The sequence below is a fragment of the Trachemys scripta genome, chromosome 16 (genome assembly GCF_013100865.1).
Source record: "Trachemys scripta elegans isolate TJP31775 chromosome 16, CAS_Tse_1.0, whole genome shotgun sequence".
NCBI classification, from domain to species: domain Eukaryota; kingdom Metazoa; phylum Chordata; order Testudines; family Emydidae; genus Trachemys; species Trachemys scripta.
The window spans coordinates 24,699,479-24,722,207 of NC_048313.1; the positions used below are offsets into that span (position 1 = coordinate 24,699,479).

The 22,729-nt window shown below is 57.5% G+C and overlaps 3 protein-coding genes across 8 annotated transcripts in view; all 3 read left to right on the plus strand.

Annotated features, from left to right (window-relative positions):
• Positions 1-223: 223 nt before the first annotated feature.
• LRRC8E (leucine rich repeat containing 8 VRAC subunit E) lies at positions 224-6,249 on the plus strand. The gene is made up of 2 exons (XM_034791894.1): positions 224-361; positions 3,544-6,249. Exons 1-2 carry the CDS (start codon positions 224-226, stop codon positions 5,800-5,802), a joined length of 2,397 nt encoding a protein of 798 aa, XP_034647785.1. The 3' UTR covers positions 5,803-6,249.
• Positions 6,250-12,231: 5,982 nt separating this feature from the next.
• LOC117888466 (volume-regulated anion channel subunit LRRC8D-like) lies at positions 12,232-19,283 on the plus strand. The gene is made up of 2 exons (XM_034791895.1): positions 12,232-12,301; positions 15,534-19,283. Exon 2 carries the CDS (start codon positions 15,536-15,538, stop codon positions 17,912-17,914), a length of 2,379 nt encoding a protein of 792 aa, XP_034647786.1. The 5' UTR covers positions 12,232-12,301; positions 15,534-15,535; the 3' UTR covers positions 17,915-19,283.
• A 3,177-nt stretch (positions 19,284-22,460) lies between these two features.
• The window catches only part of MAP2K7 (mitogen-activated protein kinase kinase 7), a 62,784-nt gene continuing 62,515 nt past the window's right edge, over positions 22,461-22,729 (plus strand). For 4 of the 6 annotated variants that reach the window (XM_034791904.1, XM_034791903.1, XM_034791905.1 and 1 more), the window contains exon 1: positions 22,513-22,636. In XM_034791904.1, coding sequence (XP_034647795.1) covers positions 22,513-22,636 — 124 coding nt within the window. Of the gene's footprint in view, positions 22,637-22,729 lie in introns of all 6 variants that reach the window. The other 2 variants (XM_034791900.1, XM_034791906.1) reach the window with 2 other exon arrangements.

A 22,729-nucleotide genomic window follows, 5' to 3' on the forward strand; every position in this document is an offset into this window, starting at 1 on the left:
TCCCTCCCAATGTCCCACAGCCCAATGACTTTTGCTCCCCAATGTCCCTCTTGCAGTCAGGTAACCCGGTGCTGCCTCCTGTTTTCACAATTGGGCCCCCTTCACTCCACCATATTGACCAAGGATCCAGCAAGCTCACTGGACCTGAGCTGGGATTTGAACTGGGGTCTCTAGGGAGGAGAGGCCTCCACCAGCCTAACCCCACCTTCTCTCTGCAGACAGGATGATCCCAGTAGCTGAGTTCAAGCAGTTCACGGACCAGCAGCCGGCCTTCAAGGTGCTCAAGCCCTGGTGGGATGTGCTGGCCGAATACATCACGGTGGCCATGCTCATGATCGGGGTCTTTGGCTGCACCCTGCAGGTGGGTACTGGGCTGGGATGTGGGCTGGGACCACCCTCTGTGAGACCTCACCCATACAGCAGCAGGGATAGGACCTGGGACCTCTGGATCCTCCTCTCTCTGGAGCTGAAGGAGAATCTCCAGCAGCAGCAGTAGAAAGTTCTATCCCCAGAAGTTGATGTGCTCATGCCGGTCAGTACGGTGCCCATAATAGCATGATGCAGACCCCACAAACCGGCCAAGAGCAAGAGTGGAAACAGAGGAGAAGCCAGCCGGCTGGGAAGAACACCCCTTATCCTGTCCCCCTTCTGCCTGTCAAATCGCTGCTGGGACAAATGGAGTCCCTTGTCCACAATGGATGCCCTGTTGCATTGTGGGAGGGACATCTGAGCATGCACTCTGCCGTGACGTGAGGTGGCTGGAAGATGCACCCCTGGGGAACTGGGGAACTTTGGATCAGACCCTCTGGGGTTTGGCTCTGAACGGCTGGGTGGGTGAATGCCACCTTCCTCCTGGGAGAGGAGAGGGTGGGCCCAGGGCTTGAGGGAAAGGGGAACAGGGGAAAGGGCGAGGGCCATCCATACAGATCCTAAGATGGACTTGTCACCATTCCCCCGATCTGGAGGTGTCTGCCTCCCCTGGAGCTGCCCGTCCTCCCAGGAGGTATTGTATCAGTGCAGGTGCTGCCACCCCGCTGCAGGGGATCCGCGCCCAGGCAGGAAGCTCGCCCCAGCATGTCTGGGGTGCGGCTGGATCGCGGGCTGCCCTGGGGAATGGGAGGAAGGTGGGGCGCGAAGGCATGAATGAAAGGGGCTGAGATGAGATGAGCCCGTCTCGTGTGAGCCTGATCACAGACAGGCTGCTGAGCTAGATGGGCCCAGTGGGCTGATCCAGGTGGGGGGAAAAGAGAACTGAGAATAGAACCCAGGAGTCCAGATTCCCAGCCCCTCCCCCTTATTCTTACTCCCTTCCAAGAGCTGGGAACAAAACCCTGACTCCTACCCCACCCCTGCAGCTCTAACCACTAGACCCCACTTCATAAATGTCAGACTTGAATTTTAGTGGTTAACTGATGGGCCAGCAAACTTTGCATTCTGGGGTGGAATGGGGGGAGATGGGAGACTGACACCCCCCCATCTCTTCCCCCTGCATGAGCTACCCCTCCTCCACCCAGCCCTGTTATAGGCTGGTCTGTCATCATCCTTGGGTCGGGAGAGTGCTTGGTCACCACCAGATGACGGTCCCCACGATATTGGGGGAGGAGTCTGTCTATACAGAAGCCAAGCAGCAGGTGCACAAGGCAGCAGCCCTGTTACATCATCTGTCTCTTGTGGCAACAGGGAGAATATCCGTGGCAACGAGTCCCATAGGCAAAGCTCCAGGGCCACTGGGGAAGAGGATGGGAGTGAGATTAGCTCCCTGCTGGCCCCCTCTTGAGTTAACCATTCAGGCCCCTGCCACATTGCCAACCAATGAGATGCCAGGGGGTGGTGGGATCTGCCAGGGAAGTACAGAGAAACCCCCTTGAGATGGTGGCTAGAGCAAGGGGGGCTGTGAGCCAGGTCTTCTGGACTCTCTCCCCAGCTCTGTGAGGGCAGTGGGGTCTAGTGGTTTAGAGCAGTGTGGTGAGGAGTCAGGACTCCTGGGTTCTATCTCCAGGAGAGGAGTGGGATCTAGGCATGGTGAAGGCAGAGGAGTGGCAGTAGTGGCAGGCAGGACTCCTGGGTTTCATTCCCAGCTCTGCCCCTGACTTTTGGGGTGACCTCAAGCAAATCCCCTGTACGCATATGTTCAGACCCTGCTGACACTGGGACCATCAGCACAGCACTCTATTGCTTGAACTAAGCTGAAGGAGCAGCTCCATCAGCTGGCACAGTAGGAGGTTGGTCACCCACATTGCACAGGTGGGTTTGGCTTGCTCAGATCCAGGGGCTGAAGGACAACTTCTGTAACAGGAAGTCATGTGGCCCTGGGGTTGCAGTAACCAGGGGATTTTATTTTGCGTGCCACTGGGCCAGCTTGGGCTCTGCAGAATGAGGGGCAATAATTCTTTACAGCACCCTGATCAGCTCGTCTCTGCTTCCTGCCACCCGCCCTCCCCTGCTCTCCTACCTAACAACATCACGGCGGGGCCTGTTCCCTTTGGAGTCAGGACTCCTGGGTTGTGATTAGTGATGGCCTGGCTTAGCATGGGCCCTGAATCACAGGAGCTCCTCATGGGGTTGGTGTGTGCCATGTGCACTGCACGCATTCACAGGCTGAACTCATGGGATGCTCTTGCTCTCTAGCTGTAGGGTAAGATGCCGGCATGAACTAGCATCTCATTGCCCTTCTCTAGTCCCATTTGTCTCAGCCTCACCAGGTGCTTTCGAAACTTGCTACCTCCCTGGAGTTGGTATAATGCCCATTTTATGGAGGTGGAAATGGAGGCACAGAGAGAAGGGAGCAGCCCAAGGGCTTAGAGAGTGTCAGTGGTAGAGCCGGGGATAGAACCCAGGAGTCCTGACTCCTCACCCCACTGGTCTAAGCCATTAGACCCCACTGCCCTCCCAGAGCTGGGGAGAGAACCTAACTCCAAGCACCTGAGCTCTAACTACTAGACATGCTTCCTCACCACCAACTGTGCTTCTTGGACACTGTCTCCTTTGTCCCAGGGGCAGCCCAAGTGGGGCCAGAATGGATCGTGCCCACTGGTGCTCCAGAGTCGCAGCCCCCTGAGACTGCAACTCCCAGCATACCAAGTGTCACAGAACCCATAGCGTTCCCAAGGTGCACCTCTGCACTGAGGGTGTGCTGGCTGGGCTGCAGCCTGTTCTGGGCGACACAGTTAGGGGCCACCCTTGGCTTCTGACTCATGGATATTGCATTGGGTGCTGGAGTGTCTAAGCTACCCCCAGGGCTTCTGGGTTGGGCAAGGCTTCGGTGCCCCTGTTATCACTATTGCCCTGACATACGCAGGAATGCAGCCTGCAGTCAGTGCTCAGGGGGCAGAACTATGCATGGACCACTGCATGACATACAGGGCCAGACCCCCAGTGGGTGTCAATTGGCCAAAGCTCCATGGGAGTCAGTGGGGCCAGACCCCCAGCAGATGTCAATCAGCCATTGCTCTATTGGAATCAGTGGAGTCAGATCCCCAGCTGTTGTGAATCAGCATCCCCCATCATTTCCTCACCTGTTCCCCTCTGTGGCCATATCCCCAGGTGACACAGGACAAAATCATCTGCCTCCCCAACCGTGCCCCTGCTGGTGCCCGACTCTCTGACAAAACGTGCCAGAATTTCGCCAGGAAGACTCCCAATGCCTCGGAGCCAGACACACCCCTGTCCTCCCGGGAGATGAGCGGCCTGCGCAACAACCTGGACATCCAGCAGTACAGCTTCATCAACCAGATGTGCTACGAGACAGCCCTGCACTGGTACGCCAAGTACTTCCCCTACCTGGTGGTCATCCACACCCTCATCTTCATGGTCTGTGCCAACTTCTGGTTCAAGTTCCCTGGCACCAGCTCTAAGATTGAGCACTTCATCTCCATCCTTGGCAAGTGCTTTGACTCACCCTGGACTACCCGGGCTCTTTCCGAGGTCTCTGGGGAGAACCAAGAAGGGACAAGCTCAAAGAAGGAAGACCGGCGGAGGAAGGCCATCAAGGACGAAATGCCCGAGCCCCACCCTGCTCTACCGCCCGTTCAGTCCATCTCCGAGAAGAAGGTAGCGGAGACTCCTGCGGTCAGCCTGCTGGACAAGAAGGAAGGGGAGCAGGCCAAGGCTCTGTTTGAGAAGGTGAAGAAGTTCCGGCTGCACGTGGAGGAGGGAGACATCCTCTATACCATGTACATCCGCCAGACAGTTCTCAAGGTCTTCAAGTTCCTGATTATCACAGCCTACAATGCCGCCCTGGTGCAGAACATCCGCTTCATCGTGCCCTGCAGCGTGGAGATGGAGGACATGACAGGCTATGACCACTTCTGCTGCAACCACACCAAGGCTCACCTCTTCTCCAAGCTGGCCATCTGCTATATCTGCTTCTTGGGCATCTACGGCCTCACCTGCCTATACACATTGTACTGGCTCTTCCACCGGCCCTTGAAGGAGTACTCCTTCCGCTATGTGCGAGAGGAGACGGGCATCAGCGACATCCCCGACGTCAAGAATGACTTTGCCTTCATGCTTTATCTAATTGATGAGTATGACTCCCTCTACTCCAAGCGCTTCGCTGTCTTCCTCTCCGAGGTCAGCGAAAGCAAGCTCAAGCAGCTCAACCTCAACCATGAATGGACGGAGGAGAAGCTGCGGCAGAAGCTGCAGCGGAATGCCCTGGGCCGCCTGGAGCTCCACCTCTTCATGCTGTCCGGCTTGCCTGACACAGTCTTCGAGCTGACCGAGGTGGAGGCCCTGAAGCTGGAGATGCTCAAGGATGTGACTTTCCCACCGCTGGTGGCCCAGCTTGTCCGCCTCCAGGAGCTCTCCCTGCTGAACTGTCCCGTCAAGCTGCCATTTGCCTCCCTGGTCTTCCTGCGGGACCACCTCAAGGTGATGCAGGCCACTTTTGACGAGATCAAGGATGTGCCACTGTGGGTCTACAGCCTGCGCGGGCTGGAGGAGCTCCACCTCTCTGGCCTCTTCAGCCAGGAACTGGGGAGGGCATCCGGCCTGGAGAGCCTGCGGGAACTGAAGAACCTCAAGGTGCTCTCATTGCACAGCAACATCTCCAAGGTGCCGCCCAGCGTGACTGACGTCTCAGCTCACCTGCAGCGCCTGTGCATCCTCAATGACGGCACCAAGCTGGTGACGCTCAACAACCTCAAGAAGCTGGTCAACGTGCGGGAGCTGGAACTGGTCAACTGCAACCTGGAGCGCATCCCCCATGCTGTATTCAGCCTGGTCAGCCTGCAGGAGCTGGACCTGAAAGACAACCAGCTACGCTCCATCGAGGAGATCCTCAGCTTCCAGCACTGCCGCAAGCTCGTCTGCCTTAAGCTCTGGAGCAACCACATTGCCTATATCCCTGAGCACATCCGGAAGCTCAAGGGCCTGGAGCAGCTCTACCTCAACCGCAACAAAATAGAGACCCTGCCCTCCCAGCTCTTCCTCTGCACCAAGCTCCGCTGCCTTGACCTCTCCAACAACGGCATCCAGGTTATCCCCCCGGAGGTAGGTGTGCTCCAGAATCTCCAGTACTTCGCCATCTCCTCCAACTCGGTGGAGACCTTGCCTGATGAGCTCTTCTTCTGCAAGAAGCTGAAGACTCTGATGGTGGGACACAACAAGCTCTCCACCCTCTCTCCCCGCCTGGGCAACCTCTCCTTGCTCAGCAAGCTGGAGTTGAAGGGGAACCGTCTGGAGGCCTTGCCGCCTCAGATTGGGCGGTGCCAGGCGCTCAAGCGCAGCGGCTTGGTGGTGGAGAGCACCCTCTATGAGACGCTGCCCACAGACATCCGGGAGAGGCTGGAGAGTGAATGAGAAGAGGGGACAGTCTTAGGGTGACCAGATGTCCCAATTTTATAGGGACAGTCCCGATTTTTGGTCTTTTTCTTATATAGGCTCCTATTACCCCCCCACCCCGTCCCGATTTTTCACATTTGCTGTCTGGTCACCCTAACAGTCATCAGCACGGGCAGGCTCTTCGGTCACCTGTAGAAAGACTCTCACAGATGACTAGAGCTGGGAAGTGCCTGGTGTGCTCCTAGGCCAGAGCTGCAAAGGCACCTGGGAGATCTCCCACCAAGAGTCTTACCAAAGAATCGTCCCCCCGGCCATGGCTAGGGAGGGGCTCAACTTTTCATCCCAGTGCAAATGTGGACAGTCAGTGATCCTGTACGGCAAGATTGTTGTATAGTCAGTGATCCTCTGTCAGGGCTGCCACATTGTATCCTGGATTGCAGGGGAGAAATGACTCTATTTATACATATTTTTTAGTGTTATTAACAAGCAGCATTCATTGCTTTTAAAAAAGGGCAATTTTTGTTTGTGTGCTTGTGTGTGTGTGTGTAAATAGCTCATGTTTTAACATGCTAGATCTCCGGCACAGTTTGGTCACTGCCCCATAAATTGTACCCCATCCCACAGTCTATCCTACGAATTTCCAGGCCAATCTGATGGGTAATCTAGAGAGGATGCAAATTTGGGTGTTCAACTGAAATTTTGCTGTGGCTTTAACCATGGGAGAGTCTTTCCTCATTCCACAGCTCCACCCACTCCATTGATACAAAAGGATGCCTTTTTTACATCATTAGCCAGTGGAACTCATTGTCACAAGATGTCACCAAGGCCAAGATCTCATTAGGATTGAATTTCATTAGTATTTGGTCACGTCTCAATTTCGGCAGCCCACACCCACTGTGCTGTAACCACATTCCCAAGGAAGGTTGCAGCTGGCTTTGTAGGTCATCTGCCCTGGAGAGGGGAAGGAGTGTTACCAGGTTGAAGCATCTAATGGATTTACAGTACCAAGAGAAGCTGGTTTTGCCACTAGGTGTGGTATGTGCTTATCATACAAATTTAGATGGGTGGATGTGGCTCCTATTGACCCCTCCTCCCTTGGGTGTGGCTTCTCCTGCTGTGACATGTCGCCTCCTCCTTGAGCCATGTTTTTTTCCACCAATGACATGGCCCTCATGGGCTCCTCCCCTGAGTCCCACCTCTCTGGCAGGATTCCAGATGGTCTTGATTAGGGCACTAATCCCTTGTGCTGCATGTACCTGAGTCTGGAGCCCTTACTCGGGCAAAGGTCATGGGAGGATTTCAGGATCGAGCCCTTCCTTTTATATTAAAGGATGTATGGGGGGAGTGGCAATCCAAACACCTGCTAATAGCAGTGGGCCTGAACCAGGGCCCTGGCTCTGTGCAGCTGGAGGGGAGAAGTTTGAAATCTGACCTGTGCAAATAGCCTTTATCTCTGCACCGAGCTGGGTGCGGCACTCCAAGAAACCCCAGTCTGAGCAATGCCCCAGCCTCCTCGGCAGCCACTCCCAGAACTGGGGGACCACTCCTAGGAACTCCAACATTGAACCCTTCTTGCCCGGTAGCCAGCGGCAAGGAAACCTGCAGTTCTGGGAGAACCCCCATCAGCTCTGTCCTGGAGCCAGAGGACATATGGGCCAGACTCGACGTCAGTATTATCATAGTAACGGATAAAGGCTCCAACAGAGCAGAGCCTCCATTGTGCTGGCTGCTGCATAAACATCTCCCCCACAATGCGATTGGGGACCCCTGTGCACCAGCCACTGCACAGACCCCTTCCCCAACCCCAACTGGGGCCCCCAGCGTGTTGGGAGCTGTCCAGCATCAGAGGCTCCATTGCATCAGGCTCTGCACTCACACCTAGTGAGGGAGAGTCTCTGCTCCAACGAGCGCATGGTCATAGGACAAAGGGTGAGAGGGGAAACTGAGGCACAGGGAAGGGAATAACTTGCCCGAGGTCACACAGCAGATCAGCAGCACAGCCAGGAATTGAAGCCAGGTTTCCTGAATTCCAGTCTGGTGCCTTATTCACTAGGTCACACTGTGAGGGGCATGGGCAAGGCTCTATCCGAAAACCCGTATTCTCTCTCCTTATGATCGCTCTGGATATACTTGGTGTATCAGACCTTTCCCTCCCTGAGGCTGGTTGGTATCTAAGCAAGGTTGCATCTGGCAGGTAAAACCCCTGCACTCCACTGATGGAAGTAGGGTGACCAGATCACAACACTAAAATATTGGGACACATTGGGGTGCTGTCAGCCCCGCCCACAGTCCACCCCCACTCCTCCCAGGCTCCGCCCCCACTCTGCCCCAGGTCCCGCCCCCTCCCTGCTCACTCCCCCCCACCCTTCCTCATCCCCCAGCCCCGTGCTGGCTTGCTGCATCCCTCCTCAGTCCCCCACCCACTGCTTGCCTTTTCACTCTCCCCGCCTGCCACTCACCTCTTCACCCCCCTGTCCGCCTCTCATCCCTACGGCACCGACTTCCCCTCTCCCGGGTGGGTGCTCGCCCACCCCCCGCCTCTTCCCGCCCAAGCATCTGCCCTCCCTCCACCCCTATTCCACTCCCTTTCCCCAAGTCCCCGCCCCTGCCCTGCCTCTTCTCCACCTCCTCCCCTGAACGTGCCACATCCCCGCTCCTCCCCCCTCCCTCCTGGAAAGCGCTAAGCGCCGCCAAACAGCTGTTAGGCAGCGGGAAGCGCTGAGGGGGGGAAGTGGGGATGCGGCACACTGTGGGGAGGGGGGGAGAAGGAGGCGAGGAGGAGGGAGCTTGGCTGCAGTTTTTCCCTCCCTCCCGCTCGCCTCCTTACGTGAATATCGGGACAAATGGCATCCCGATCGTACATTGATTGGGACAAAGGGTTAAATATCAGGACAGTCCTGATTTTATCGGGACATCTGGTCACCCTAGATGGAAGGGAGCTCCCTGCTGATGTGTAGGGAGAGGAGTGGTCCCAGATCTGTTGCAGTGGAAATGCTCCCTTCACTAAGGCCTCTTGGACAGGAAGGGTCTAAAATAGGGAGTGGATTTCTCCTCCCCCACCCCTCCATGTGGTTATTCCACAGAGCTCTTCAGAGGGGAAGCCGAGGAGAAGCATGCCCAGTTGTCACCATACCCCAAACCTCAGCCAAGTTGGGATGTGGATCCAGCTTTGGACTGTCTCCCAGTTTGGGGGTGCTCATTGCTAGAGGGGGGTTTGATTGTGGGGTTCATCTCTGATCCGGTCTGGCAATTCCCATGTTCCTATATAAGTTGTACAGCACCTTGCACAATGGAGCTGGGACCTGGATGAGGCTTTTAGGTGCTACCAGAGTATAAACGATTATTGATTATTTGTATTGCAGTAGTGCCTAGGAGCCCCGGTCAGGGACTAGGGTCCTGGTGTGCTAGGTGTTGCATGGAACAGAAAGACAGTCCCAGCTCAAAGAGATTCCACTCTAAGGAGGTAATTGGGTAGGTGGGATTTCAAGAATTCCAGCTACCCTGGGAGATCCCTGCATGACTCAGCGCTACAGACCCACCGGGGAGGTACTTGGCTAATGGCATAACTCCCCCAGCTGTGGGTGAGTTGCAGACAGTCGTAGCTACAGGGACAAGACACTGGTGAGGAGCCTGAAGAGACCTGGTGTAGAGCCTGCATGTAGGCTGGGGTGAGGGTGGGATGACTGATGGGAGGCTGGGACTAGCACAGGTGCCACGGGGTTCGGAATGGCTGTTAAAGGTCAATTCAAATAGCTGGTAATTCCCCCTCCCCTTCAATGCAGGGCACCTGAATCCAACAGCCTGGTGGCTAGTGCTGGGAGAAGCTGAAACTGACCAGAGCCAGGAGGGGAAATTGACCGCGGGGTGGGGGGGTCGCTGTCCTCTGCAGCAGGACATGCATGTGAAAGGCTGCGGCTGAAACTTTCCAACTGGATTGACTCAGCAGAGCCCCGAAGTCCCTCAGCAGAGCCAGCAACGGCAATGGGATCTTTCCTCTGAGTTCAATCGGATCGAGCTTGCCATTCAGAGGTGCACTGCTGACTGCCCGTGGTGCCATCGGTCTCACTAATCCCGGCCTTTCTCCCTACCCCCCCATCTAATCCCATAGATTCAAGGTGGGGGGGGGGTTACCAACCTCCCTGTCCCTCCTCAGAGAGGCACAGATTTTCAGGCCAGAGAGGACCATCTAGTCTGACTTCCTGTCTATCACAGGCTACCAGCACCCACACACCAAACCCAACCACGTAATGAGACTGGAGTATCACAGGAGAGCAGACTGCAGACTATTACGTGCCACAGAGCCAGGCAGAGGAAAGGAGGGACTGAGGTGCACCAGGGCCCGAGGCCTCCGTGGTGGCAGGGAGATGTTTAAGTGAGCTATACCCAGATAATCCTGGCAAGTGCCCTGCACCCACATGCTGCAGAAGAAGGTGGAAGCTCATCAAGGTCCCTGCCAATCTGACCTGAGAGAAAATTCCTCCCTCACCCCACATATGGCCATCACCGGGACCTGGAGCACATGCACAAGAACCACCAGACAAGCACCTGACAGAGGGAGAATACTTGGTGCCAACTCAGATCCCTGGCCCACCCTGCCCACTGGCCCGTCTGGCCGTCTCCAACCCTGATGCATCAGAGGAGGGAGATTAAAACAAAACTCTTCCAGAATACATGGAGGCGGTGGGGAGGGAATCCCTTCCTGAGCCCTGACGGTGGCCAGCTGTAACCCTGAGGCACATGCTATTAGGAACATAAGACCCAGGGGTGCTGAGCCCTGCTCCCCACCATCTCCAGCAACTCCATCACACAACTGCCCTTATCAGTGTGTCCAGCTCCCTCTTAAAACCAACTCATCCCAGCCCCTGTGGCCTCCCTCCACCCCCAGCTTCCCTTCAGTTATCCTGCTGCTCACCCCTAATCCTAGCCCTTCTCCCCCAGTCTTCCTCCCTAACCCCATAGGATACCCAACAGGGGGCATTACACCCCCCTTCCCCTGCCACCATCCAGCCCTGTCTGCATCCCAAATTCCCTTCAGCAGGCATCTGACTGGGGGCAGGGGGCTTAGCTGCTCCCTCCCCCACGCTGCATGTGGGCCACGGGCCAGGCCACAGATCTGACAGGAACCGGCCACACCCCACTCGCATGGCAACCGGCCAGGAAACACTCCAGGACGGGGCCCAGTGGCACTGCCTCCTGCTCCATCTCTCACCCCCTGGCTCCGAGTCACCAGCAGGAAGGAGATGGGGACGGACTGGAGCTTTAGGGCCGGGGTTGAGGGTGCATCTCAACCTAGGCCCAAGGTGGCTGCCTGGGGGGGGCTTTGCCACTGGCCGAGGGTGGAGGGGGGGTTAGGAAGTGAGGTGCTAACGCCCCCAACACAACCCAGTCCCACCCCCATCTCTGCCTTATAGACACACAAGCCCCCTATCCCCCCAACAGCCCTTACACACCCCACACATCCATCTCAACACATACCACCTCCCTCCCACCCCCTCCCCAATAGACCCTGCCCCCCACAGCTCTTCCATGCCCTGGGGATGGCTATCCATCGCCATCTGCTGGCTGACACTGTGCGAGCAGCACCAGAGCTCAGCAGCGAGAGCTCTCCACTGCTCTGGATCCCACCCCTGGGTTTGTGTTGGAGCACGTTCAGGGATTGGAGTTCTTTTTCCATTAGCCAAAGGACTGGGCTCATGATCCCGGCAGCGCCTCACCCCAAAGAACTTTCTACAGTCCCTCAATCCCACTGCCGGCCTCGGCAGATAATCGTTACCCTTTGGATCTACTGGGAGCTGAGGGCAGGACGCCACAGGCTGTGGCTGTTGTATTATAAACGGGAGGGAAATAAAAACAATCCAGAAGAGACCCTTGGATCCACCCCCACAACCCAGTTAGGGAGAGAACCCAGGAGTCTTGATTCCCAGTCTTCACTCCGCTCTAACCACTGGAACCTACTCCACTTCCAGCATGAGGGATAGAACTGATTCTCCCTGCACTGACCACTGAGGGCCTACAGCTGGGCACAGAACCCAGGAAATCTTGCCTCCCAGGCCCTGGTCTGATGGCAGGAGAGTGGGGAGCTGAGACTCAGGACTGCCTGTATCCTGTTGCCAGCTCTGTCTCTGACATGCTTTGTGACCTTCAGCCTTCTGTGCCTCAGTTTCCCCATCTGTCCAAGGGGAGGGGTGGTCATTACCCCAGCAGCGGGTCTAACGAGGGAAGTGCTTTAGATTAGAGTTGGCTGTAGCCTTTCGCTAACACAGCTCTCCCCAACCAGCCCATGAAACAAATGAGGAAGTCATGCTCCCTCCTTTCACAATCCTTCCCCTGCTCCCTGGAGCTGCCATGGAGACAGGAGAGAGAGACACTCCAACCGGCCGGATGTGAAGGGCTCTGGCTGGGGACAAGTTGGGCCCCTGGCCAAGATTGGGGGGGCCGGAGGAGACTCTTCCCTGTAGAGAAGAGACTTGGTGGAGCAAGGATCTAGGGCAAGCGGCAGCCCCAGGCTGAGCAGCAGGTGAGGGGAGGGGGCCTGGATGAGGACAGGCAAGAGGTGGGAAGGAAAGGGTGTGAGGAACTCTGGGGCTGTTCCCAGGGCCGGAGAGCGGGGCCAGACCCCCTGCTGCCAGGCAGGATCAGGCCTGAGTGGGTGGGGAGGCTGCTGGCTATGAGTCAGGGGTTCCCCCCGGAATTGGCGTGGGGCAGGGAGCGGTTAGCAAGGCTGAGGGGTGATAAAGAACTCAAGCTAGTTAGTTGCAGGGAGAGAAAACTTTGTTCTCTTCTGGGTCATGGGCCATTCTTCTCCTTCTTTCTCTCTCCATCTTCCATGCTCTCTCTCTCTCCTTCCCTATTCTCCCCCCCCCCCCCCCCAGCATTCCTGGGCTAACCCCAAAGGGGGCCAGAGCCAAAGCCAGCTGTTAGAGAGGGTGTCCCAAGGCGACAGGGATCTGGCCCCATGGAGACATGGATCTGGTTCCGTTTCCCCCGCAACGGGGAGGGGACGGGCTACTTCTGTAGCTGGCAGGAGGCTGGGAAAGGTTTTGGGAGGGAGGAGGGTGTTGGTGATAAATCCAGCTGGTAGGAGCAGCTGGTTGGTTGGGGAAAACGATCCTGTTCAGAGCACTGGAAGTGCCAGGGATCCGAGCTGGTTTACATGCCTTGCCCCAGGTAAGCAGGGGGCCAAGGGCAGCTGTGTGGTTAGCGCATTGGCTGTGGTTCTATCAGCCCCTCCCTGTGTGAGGCTGGGCATGTCACGGCATTGCTCTGGGCTGCCCATGGTGAGATAGGCGGGGGGATTCGTCCCCTGGCTGGGACATTGTCAATTCTTTCTAACGAGAGGGCAAAGAATTGTTAGAATTGCATTTAATACTCTCACCCCCAACTGCCCTTCATGTGGTTTGGAACAATAACCGTCCCAGCAACAGTCCTGACACTCAGCTCCCCTCCCCCCCGCTCTAACCATTAGACACCACTCCCCTCCCGGAGCTGGGGATAGAACCCAGGAGTCCTGACTCTAGGTTACACCACTTCATTTAAGATCTAGCCTTTTGGATATCAGTGGGTCACACTCCTGGCATGAGACCAGGGTGGATCTGAGTAGGATGGAGGGAAATCAGGGGTTGAAGTGAGCGATCTCCTTCATGCTGAGAAGGCAGGAGAAGACACGTAAGTCTAGGGCAGCCTGGGGCCTAACAGGGAGACTGTCAAGGCTCTATTGGTCCTTCTCAGCCCCGCTAGGGAGGGATGGGGTGCGCATGAGCTCAGACTCTGGGAGGTGAAATACCTTCCTTCATTGGCTGCCTTATGCTGGCTTGGGCTCCCAAGAGACGAGATGCCAGGGTTCAGATGCCCCAACGCAAGAGGGGGCCGGTTCTGCCAGGAGGAGCTGGGCACTTCGCACATCCACCTCCTGTGAACAGAGCAGCGATTCATTTGCAGAGCCTGGACTGAACACCTCACCCGACAGCATTGCAAAGCCAGGTGGCTGCCTCATGAGCTAAGGGAGCCACTCCCAGAGCCAGCAGCGGCAGTAAGTCCTTTATCCTCTGGGTGAGAGCAGTCATGGGATGGTGACTGCTACGCCCTCCCTGAGACATAGAGCTAGGGCACCACTCCATAGGCAGAGTGCAACATTTAAGCCCTCCTGTGCTGCATCATTTCAGTGCTGGTTCCCCTCCTCTCGGACACTCCTGTGCATTCAAACCACAGGGCAGCCCTTCCGCCAAGTTTATCCCTCTCTCTGCTGGGTAGGATCCTGTGGGCAGGTGGCAGAGCAAAGGGCTACAGCAGCAAGATGGTTATTAAGGGGATCACCTGGTCCAGAGCTCTGAATCTACCAACCCCAGGAGTGGGTGGCCGGCAGGACTGCAGGCTGGCACTGCTACGCCCCAGCTTTTAAACAGGGCCTTGGAGGACCCCTTCAGCGTGTCAGAGCCCCCCAGGGGTCCCACTCGTCCTTTAGGTTAGCCCACACGGCCTCCCCGTCTCTGAGACTGAGCCCCTGGGCTCCAGCCCTCCTGCTTCACCCCAGGAGCTTTGCCTGGAGAGTCCAACTGGGACATACGTCAGGCCAGAGACTTGCCCACTCCTCAGGGTCCAGGGCACCCTGGGAAGGATTTGCAGTGACACCACGCAGCCTTTACAAACAGTCGGGGCTATTACTCAGCTGGAACACAGCACGGGAAGTCCTTAAGTGAGCACAGAGAAGCAAAGGTTAAGACATATCCACCTCGCCAAGCCAGCGCCCGACCCAGCCAAGCGGCCGTGGGCTCCATTTCAGGCTCTCTCTGTCAGACCCAGGTGAGAGCCCTGGCTACAGCACTTGCCCCGCAACCTGACCCCTTTCCCTTTGTTCTTGAGCTGGGGCCTTGGACTGGCAAGTGAAGACGTGGGGAACTCCCCACTGGTTGCTAGCTGTGGACATGCTGGCTGCTGGAGTTCCCACTGTCTTTTTGTATTTGCCACTGATATGGGTTGGTTTCCAGCCAGTCCTTCAATGAGCCATTCAGTCCACCCCAGACAGCAAGGAGAGACACACGCCTCAGGGCTCGGGTGCTGGGCCGTTTCCCCACTGGTTAGTGATGTAAAGTACAGAGGGAAACTGAGGCACACACAGCAAAAAATTCCCACTTCATCACAGGGCCCCAGCTGAGCTCTGGGTTCTCAGCTTCTTTGACTGGCAGGCCCTGAAGTGTCTCCTAGAAGACACAGGCAAGAGGAGAAGGGTGGAATCTCATCACTGAACAAACATGGAAGCAGCATGTCGTCCGGCCTCTGGCTGCCCCCATATGGGGGGTGGCATAAAGGCAGGGGACCCTGGGGAAAGCCCAGCACCCACCCCTCATGTCTCTTCACTACTTTGAACCTCCACATTCAAGGCTTTCTATGCCATCAGCTATTTCTCTATTAGGTGCATTATGGCAGCACTTAGAGGCTCCATTGTGCCAGGCACTGCACAGACACACAATCAGAGACAGTCCCTGTCCCAGCTGAGATCATGGCCCCGTTGTGCCAGGCGCTGCACAGACCCACAGTCAGAGACAGTCCCTGTTCCAAAGAGCTCACAGACTAAATAGGCAAAGGAAGGATCGTTATCCCATTCTACAGATGGAGAAACTGAGGCACAGGGAGATGAAGTGATGTGACCAAGGTCCCAGAGGGAGTCTGTGGCAGAGCCAGGATCTTCCAAGGACCAACCCAGGCTCAGAACACCTCTAAGCCACTGATCCTTATTCTTTCCCTCCCACCAGCCATGTTTTCCCTGACGGAAGTGGCCTCCCTGAGTGATGCCCGGGCCCTGTTCAGTACTCTGAAGCCCTGGTGGGACGTCTTCACAGACTACTTGGTCCTGGCAATGTTGGCCATTTCCATCATCGCGGGGACCCTGCTGATCTCCACGGATCAGGTGGTGTGCCTGCCTGTCGGCAGGACTAGCATGGCTGCAAGTGGGTCCCTGGCTCCTAGACCTGCCTTAGTGCCTCTGGATGGCCCAGAACATGACGCTACTCCGGTCGGCACCAGGAGGGAACTTCCTGCTCCCAACAGCGGACACCCAACCAACCTTGACTACCAGCAGTACCTGTACATTGGCCAGGTCTGCTACCACCAGGCGCTGCCATGGCACTCCAAGTACTCCCCGTACCTGGCCCTCCTGCACGCACTGCTCTTGATGGTCTGTAACAACTTCTGGTTCATATACCCCAAGACCTTCTCCAGGATCGAGCTGTTCCTCTCCATCCTCCGGAAGTGCTTCCAGTCACCCTGGACAACGAAGGCTCTCTCGGAGACAGCCTGTCAGCCCTTGGAAGGCAAGCTTGGCCGGATGAAACCCTGCTCTGCCCAGATCTCTCAGGCTGGGGCTGGCTCCCAAACGGAGCAGGCATCCTCCTTCTCCAGTGCCACCATCCTAGACCGGAAGGACGGGGAGCAGGCCAAGGCGCTCTTCGAGAAGATCCGCACCTTCCGGGTGCACACTGAAGCCTCCAGCCTCCTCTACTGGGTCTACGTGGGGCAGACAGTGTTCAAGGTGGCAAAGCTCTTGGCCGTGCTGGGCTATGCCTCCAGTTCTGCTGGCACCATTGCTTTCAGGCACGTGTGCCGGCCAGGCCTAGGGGACCTTGCTGGCCACGCCACCTTCTCCTGCACCCACAGCCTGGCCTACATCCTGCAGAAGCTGCTGCTGAGCTACCTGGCCCTGGTGCTGCTCAGTGGGCTGGTGGGGGTCTACACACTCTACTGGCTGCTCCGGAGGCCGCTCAGGGAGTACTCCTTCGGGCGGGCCAGTGAGGAGAGCAGCTTCAGGGCCATCCCCAATGTCCACAATGACTTGGCCTTCCTGCTGCACATGGCTGACCAGTATGACCCGCTCTGCTCCAAGAGGATTGCCATCTTCCTCTCCACCGTCAGCGAGAGCCAGCTGCTGGAGATCAGACAGGAGGACCGTGGGGATTATGAGGAGCTGCGGCGGCAGGTGGGGAGGGACGCCTGGGGCCGGCTGGAGCTGAGGCTCTGTGCCCTTCCAGCCCTGCCCCAGGCTGTCTATCAGATGGCGGACCTGGAGGTGCTGCGGCTGGAATGCATGATGGAGGTGAAGCTCTCTGCCAAGGTGGCCCAGATGGGAGCACTGTCTGAGCTGCAACTGTCTCACTGCCCAGCCATGATGGAGCCCATGGCCTTGTCCTTTCTGCAGGAACGGCTCAGAGGGCTGCACGTCCAGTTCACTGACGTTATCGAGATCCCCTCTTGGCTTTACTCCTTGAAGAACCTGCGCCGGCTGCACCTCTCCAGCCACCTCTGCTCCAATGTGCTGGTCCTGGAGTCCCTCCGGGAGCTCCGGAGCCTGGAGATTTTGCTGCTCCAGACCAAGCTGACCAAGCTTCCTTGCTCTATGTCCACCCACCTCCGCCAGCTCTGTATCCAGAACGACGGGACCAAGCTGGAGGCACTGGGGGTCCTGAAGAAGATAAGCAGCCTCCAGCAGCTGGAGCTGCTCTGCTGCCAGCTGGAGAGGATCCCACCGACAGTCTGGCGCTTAACTGGCCTGCGGAGGCTGGATCTGCGCTCCAATGGCATCCGCAGCCTTGAGAAGGGGGCTGGCTTCCAGCATCTGGCACAGCTCACCTGCCTGAAGCTGTGGCACAACCGCATTGCCACCCTGCCCGCTTCCATTGGGGCAGCAGACAGCCTGGAGGAGCTGGTGCTATCCCATAACGAGCTGGAGTCCCTGCCCCAGGCCTTGTTTGCTCTGAAGAGACTCAGGCACCTGGACGTCAGCCACAACCTCCTTTGCCTCCTCCCTGCAGAGATTGGCCAGCTGGGGATGCTGCAGCAACTCTCCATCACTGGCAACAGGATCAGGACACTGCCCAGCCAGCTCTTTGCCTGCCTGGAGCTAACTTCTTTGCAGCTGGCGGACAACGCTTTGACCACCGTGCCAGCTGAGATCGGGAGGTTGGTGCTACTCTCCAGGCTGGAGCTGACAGGGAACCCCTTGGAGTCACTCCCACTTGAGCTAGGCTGCTGCTCCCTGCTTAAGGAGACCGGGCTGAGCGTGGATAATGCCCTCTTCAAGACCCTGCCATCTCACGTGAAGCAGATGCTCGCCACGCCCATCTCTGCTCCATCCCTGTGAGGCCTTCGGCTGCTCCAGAAATGTCCCTGCCTGGCACGTGGACAGCTGGGGAGCCTGTTATGTGGCTTGTCTGTAGCTCCAGAGCATAGGGAGGAGATCTTGGTTAGCAGCAGCAAGTCGACCGAGCCTAGGCACCGGGTCTCCGAAGAACTTGTCGGTCATGGAGCCCCCTTGTCCAGGTGGCTGCATCTGTATCAAGTACAGCACCTGCTATACCATAACCACAGACCAAAATCTGGCTCCCACCCAAATAGGGTAACCCTGGCCCATGCTCCTTGCTCACAAAGGGGCTTGGGTGCAGCTGAATCTGGGGTGGCAACTGAAGGGGGGCAGCCCAGGCTGGGGGGATGGGCACTCCCTGCACAGCCCAGCTCCATGGTGCCTCCCTGGACAATGGGGCTTAGGAGGAGGGACAGGGAAGCCACAGAGGCTGGAAGATCAGCTGTCCTGAGGATCCATAGCCCGTTACACCTGCAAAGCCAGGAGATCTGCAGTGGAGAGGCTACAGGGCCACCCTGTGGCCTAGAGGAGGAATGATACCTTCCCCAAAATACCCAGTGCTTCCCCCCTGGATATGAGGCAGCAATGAGGATATGACTCAAGTCAGCACAGATAAGCTCCTTACCTCCTCTTACACCATGGGACACTGGGCCAGAGTGGGCTCCATTAATCAGTGTGGACATCAGCCCCTCGAAATCCTCACATGAAACACAGGAATAGCCAGACTGGATTGCAGCAGGGGGCCCATCTAGCCCAGACTCCTACAGTGGCTGACAGCAGCAGCTTCAGAAGAAGGTGGAAGGAGCCCCCCCAGTAGACAGCAATGGAGTAACCTGGTCCCGGGGGAAGATTCCTCCTAGCCCCCAACAGCCCAGGCCCTGTAGCAGCAAATCTGTCCCTAAACTCCACTGTGTTGTAATATTTGCTATTCTAACTCTGGATGTTTCTGTTACCCGTGGAGACACCCAAACCTGCTTTGTTCTTGGCTTTAGTGATACCTTTTGGCAGTGAGTTCCACTGGCTCATTAGGGAGCAGCAAGAGCTTAGAGCCTCACAAGGAACACATTTAAAGTGCAAGGGGGAGGGGGATGAGGACAAGTGAGGGAATCTCTAAGCCAACCTAAAAATAAAACGAGTCATGTTTTAGTGCACCGTTTCTCCAATGCAGCCACCGTGGCCGCATGCAGCCACCAGGGGGTTTCCCTGGGGCCACGACAGTTTCCTGCGCAGCATCAGTCCCTCCCCTTCCGCCCTGTTGCTCCTGCGTGTGCTGCCTCTCTGGAGACACAGGTGGGACACACAACGCTTAAGGAGCAGGTGAGGCGGCAAGGAGGGGGTGAGAAGACAGCAGCGGGCGGGGGTGTGTGAAGAGGCGAGTGGCAGGGGGGGCCCTGTGGAGGAGTAAGGAGGTGAGCGGCCAGCCAGCAGCAGGGTGAGGAGAGCGGGTGGGGGTCTGGCTGCCAGTGGGGAAGTGAGGAGGCAGGAGGTGAGTGGGGGTGGGGTGAGGAGGCGAGCGGGAGTGGAGAGAGGTGGCGGGGGGGGAGCAGGGGGAGGGGGGGAGGGGCGGGGGGGGGGGGAGGGAGGAGGTGAGCAGGGGGTGGAGAAATGTGGCAGAAGACGAGCGGGGGATGGAGTGAGGTGGCGGGAAGCGAGCGGGTTGTGGGTGATGAGGCGAGAGACAAGTGGGGCTGCAGTGAGGTGGTGGGAGGCGAGCGGGGGTGGGGTGAGGAGGCGAGCGGTGAGTGGGAGTGGAGTGAGGTGGCGGGAGGCGACCAGGGGTGGAGTGAGTAAGTGGGAGGTGAGTGGGGGTGGTGTGAGGTGTGAGGTGACCGAGGGTGGAGTGAGGAGGTGAGCGGGGGTGATGTGAGGTGGCAAGAGGCGACCAGGAGTGGGATGAGGAAGCGGGAGGCCAGCAGGAGTGGAGTGAGGTGGCAGGAGGCAAGCGGGGGTGGAGTGAGGAGGCGAGTGGGGGTAGAGTGAGATGGCGGGAAGCGAGCGGGGTTGGAGTGAGAAGGCGGGAGTTGAGTGAGGGTGGAGTGAGGTGGTGGGAGGTGAGTGGGAGTGGAGTATGGAGGCAGGAGGCCAGCTGGGTGTGTGTGTGAGGAGGTGGGAGGCGACCGGAGGTGAAGTGAGGTGGCGGGAAGCAAGCGGGGTTGTGTGCGAGAAGGCGAGAGATGAGGTGGGAGGCGAGCGGGGTGGGGTGAGGAGGCAATCGGTGAGAGGGGATTGAGTGAGGTAGCAGGAGGCGAGTGATAGTGGAGTGAGGAAGCGGGAGGTGAGCAGGGGTGGGGTGCGGAGGCGAGAAGTGAGCGGGGGTGGGGTGAGGAGGTGAGTGGGGGTGAGGTAAGGAGGCAAGAGGCAAGTGGGGGTGGAGTGAGGAGGCGAGAGGCCGGAGGAGCCCCGGGATGGCCAAAGCCCTGAGATCCCCCTGCCCCCCACCTGCCTGGAGGAGCCCCGGGCTGGCCGAAGCCCAGAGTGCCCCCACCCCCTCATTGGGAGCTCTGGTCTGGCCAAAGTCCTGCCCCGATCCCCACCACCTGCCCGGAGGAGCCCTGGGCCAGTCGCGGCCGTCCCTCCCTTCCCCTCTCTTTTCCTCCCCAGACCCCAAGCCATCCAGATATGTTTTTAATTATTATTTGGAATTCTATTATGTAAAAGCATTTTTAAATTTACTTCAGAATTGTTATACAATCACTTTTACCAAAACAAGCACAAGAAACAATAATAAAAAAGACAAGAATGTGCAAAACACCTTATTTGTGTTTCTATTCTGTTAGGTCCAGTAAAGACTAGAGATAACTGTGCATGTTTTTATTATTGAGTCTGCAAAAAACCCCAAAACCTTACATAAATAAATGACAATGACTTGGATGTATATATGTGCATATTACTTAATTAACTTTGGGAAAAATAAATAATTTTAGGAAAAAGTGTAAGTGCAGCCACCAGTAAGAGTTAGTGGGCGCACTCTGAGGCCACCCAAAAATTGGTTGTGAAAACCCCTGTTTTAGTGCATTTTTGGAGCTCTCCTCTGAGTGAGGCGAGCAGCCCAGGCCTGAATCCTGCACCAAGATCCAGTCCCACAAAACTCAGTGCAGGATCAGGGGCTTGCGGATGCAACATCAGATTTTCAAGCACCGGGTGTTTTGAGCTCATTTGAAAAGCTGGCTGTCACGTGCCACAATGGGAGCTGCTGGGCACTGAGTGGGGTGGGGACGGACTGGGGCAGGGAGAATCTGGGTCCCCGGTTTTGGGGGGTGAGTAGGCTCCAGGGGAGAATTAGCCCCTATGCAGGGGGAAGAGGGGCGAGCCCCACAAGGGGGGGTGAGGGAAAATCCATTTTGGGTGAGGGAGCAGTGAAATCTGGCCCCAAGTTCTTCTGAAAATCTGGCTCTTGATGGGACAACCAGCCCCAGCTAGAACTTTCTGTGGCTCCTTTGAGGGAGATGCCACATTTTTAACTAGCGCAATCAGATGCCGCCGGGCCCACACGTGGGTGCACTGGAAGCATCAGGCAGCTGGCTGGGCCATCCCGCTCAGAGCAGATGCCTCATTCCTATCCTGCTGTGAGTTTTGGATCCATTTCTTCCACCATCCACCCCCTTCTGCAATCACGTCCGTCTCTCTGTCGGATGAAAGCACCATAGTGCCCCCCGGGGGTGAGCACATCCCCAGTCTGGTGCAGCTCAGCCTGCTCTATCCCAAGGTTTACTAGGCCCCAGCCCCTCTTAGCCTGGTCTGCTCCAGCCGGGCCCTGGCTTTGGGGCCCTGTGCAAGGCTGTGAGTGCACTGTCGCTCTCTCTCGCCATTTTGCTGGCGGGACACGAGGTTTATTTGGAGCCCAGCTCCCTGACTCAGTGGAGCTGGGTGGCCCCTGAATGGGGGGGGATTTTCACAGGGGTTCCCCAGGAGTCAGCAGACTGGGGACCGACAGGGAGTCCCCAGGACTCCCAGACCAGATGGTTGTTAGGGGGAGGCACAACTGCTAGACTAGGGAGTGTTGGGGGAGAGGCAGGTTCCCCATGCTGGGGGAGTTGGGGGGAGGGGCAGGATTCCCGTTGGGGGGGGTAGAGTTGGAGGGTCTCCCTAAAACCCAGGCCCTGGAGTCTCCAACCAGCTAGCTGGGAGCGCATGCGCATTAAGAGTTGCCCGAGACAGGCTGAGCAGGCTGAAATACCCACAAACAAACACAAGAGGGCACCAGTATGCGCAGCGGAGTCTCCGAAGGGTTATTGCCGTCGGGGGCCATGGACGCTATGCGCATGTGTATTATACTTTAGCGGGTCCTGCAGTGCGATAACTTTGCCAGCAGGTGACGCTACGTGATCATCACGGCGCATGCGGTCCCTTTTCAGTCCGAGGGCCTCGCCTCAACGGGCAGGGGGCACTGGTGGAGAGCTGGGCGTGGACGCATGCGTACAAACGCCTCTCGTAAGCGGTGGGTGTGTGGCGGGATTACGGCGGCACAGCTGGTTCAATCTCGCGCCTGCGCAGCGCGGCTCGCCAGAAGGTACGGCGGCTCGGCGGGCTCATGCCGCGCCTGCGCAGCGCGTGTTTGTGTATTCTGGCTGCGAGGCGGCGCTGGCTCCGGGGGGAAGATGGCGGCGTCCTCGCTGGAGCAGAAGCTGTCCCGCCTGGAGGCCAAGCTGAAGCAGGAGAACCGAGAGGCCCGGCGGAAGATCGACCTGAACCTGGAGATCAGCCCAGCCCGGGCCCGGCCCAGTAAGGGGGGGCCGCGAGAGGAGGGGCCCTGGGGGATGACAGGGGCCCCGGGGCGGGGCCTGAGGGGGGCGAGGTTGGCAGGGGAGGGGTCTG

Bases quoted from the DNA above. Each gene is read 5' to 3' on its own strand.
- LRRC8E (XM_034791894.1), top strand. From the start codon at position 224: ATGATCCCAGTAGCTGAGTTCAAGCAGTTCACGGACCAGCAGCCGGCC. The intron at 362-3,543 runs GTGGGTACTGGG...CCATATCCCCAG, and splicing joins TCTTTGGCTGCACCCTGCAG to GTGACACAGGACAAAATCAT.
- LOC117888466 (XM_034791895.1), top strand. From the start codon at position 15,536: ATGTTTTCCCTGACGGAAGTGGCCTCCCTGAGTGATGCCCGGGCCCTG.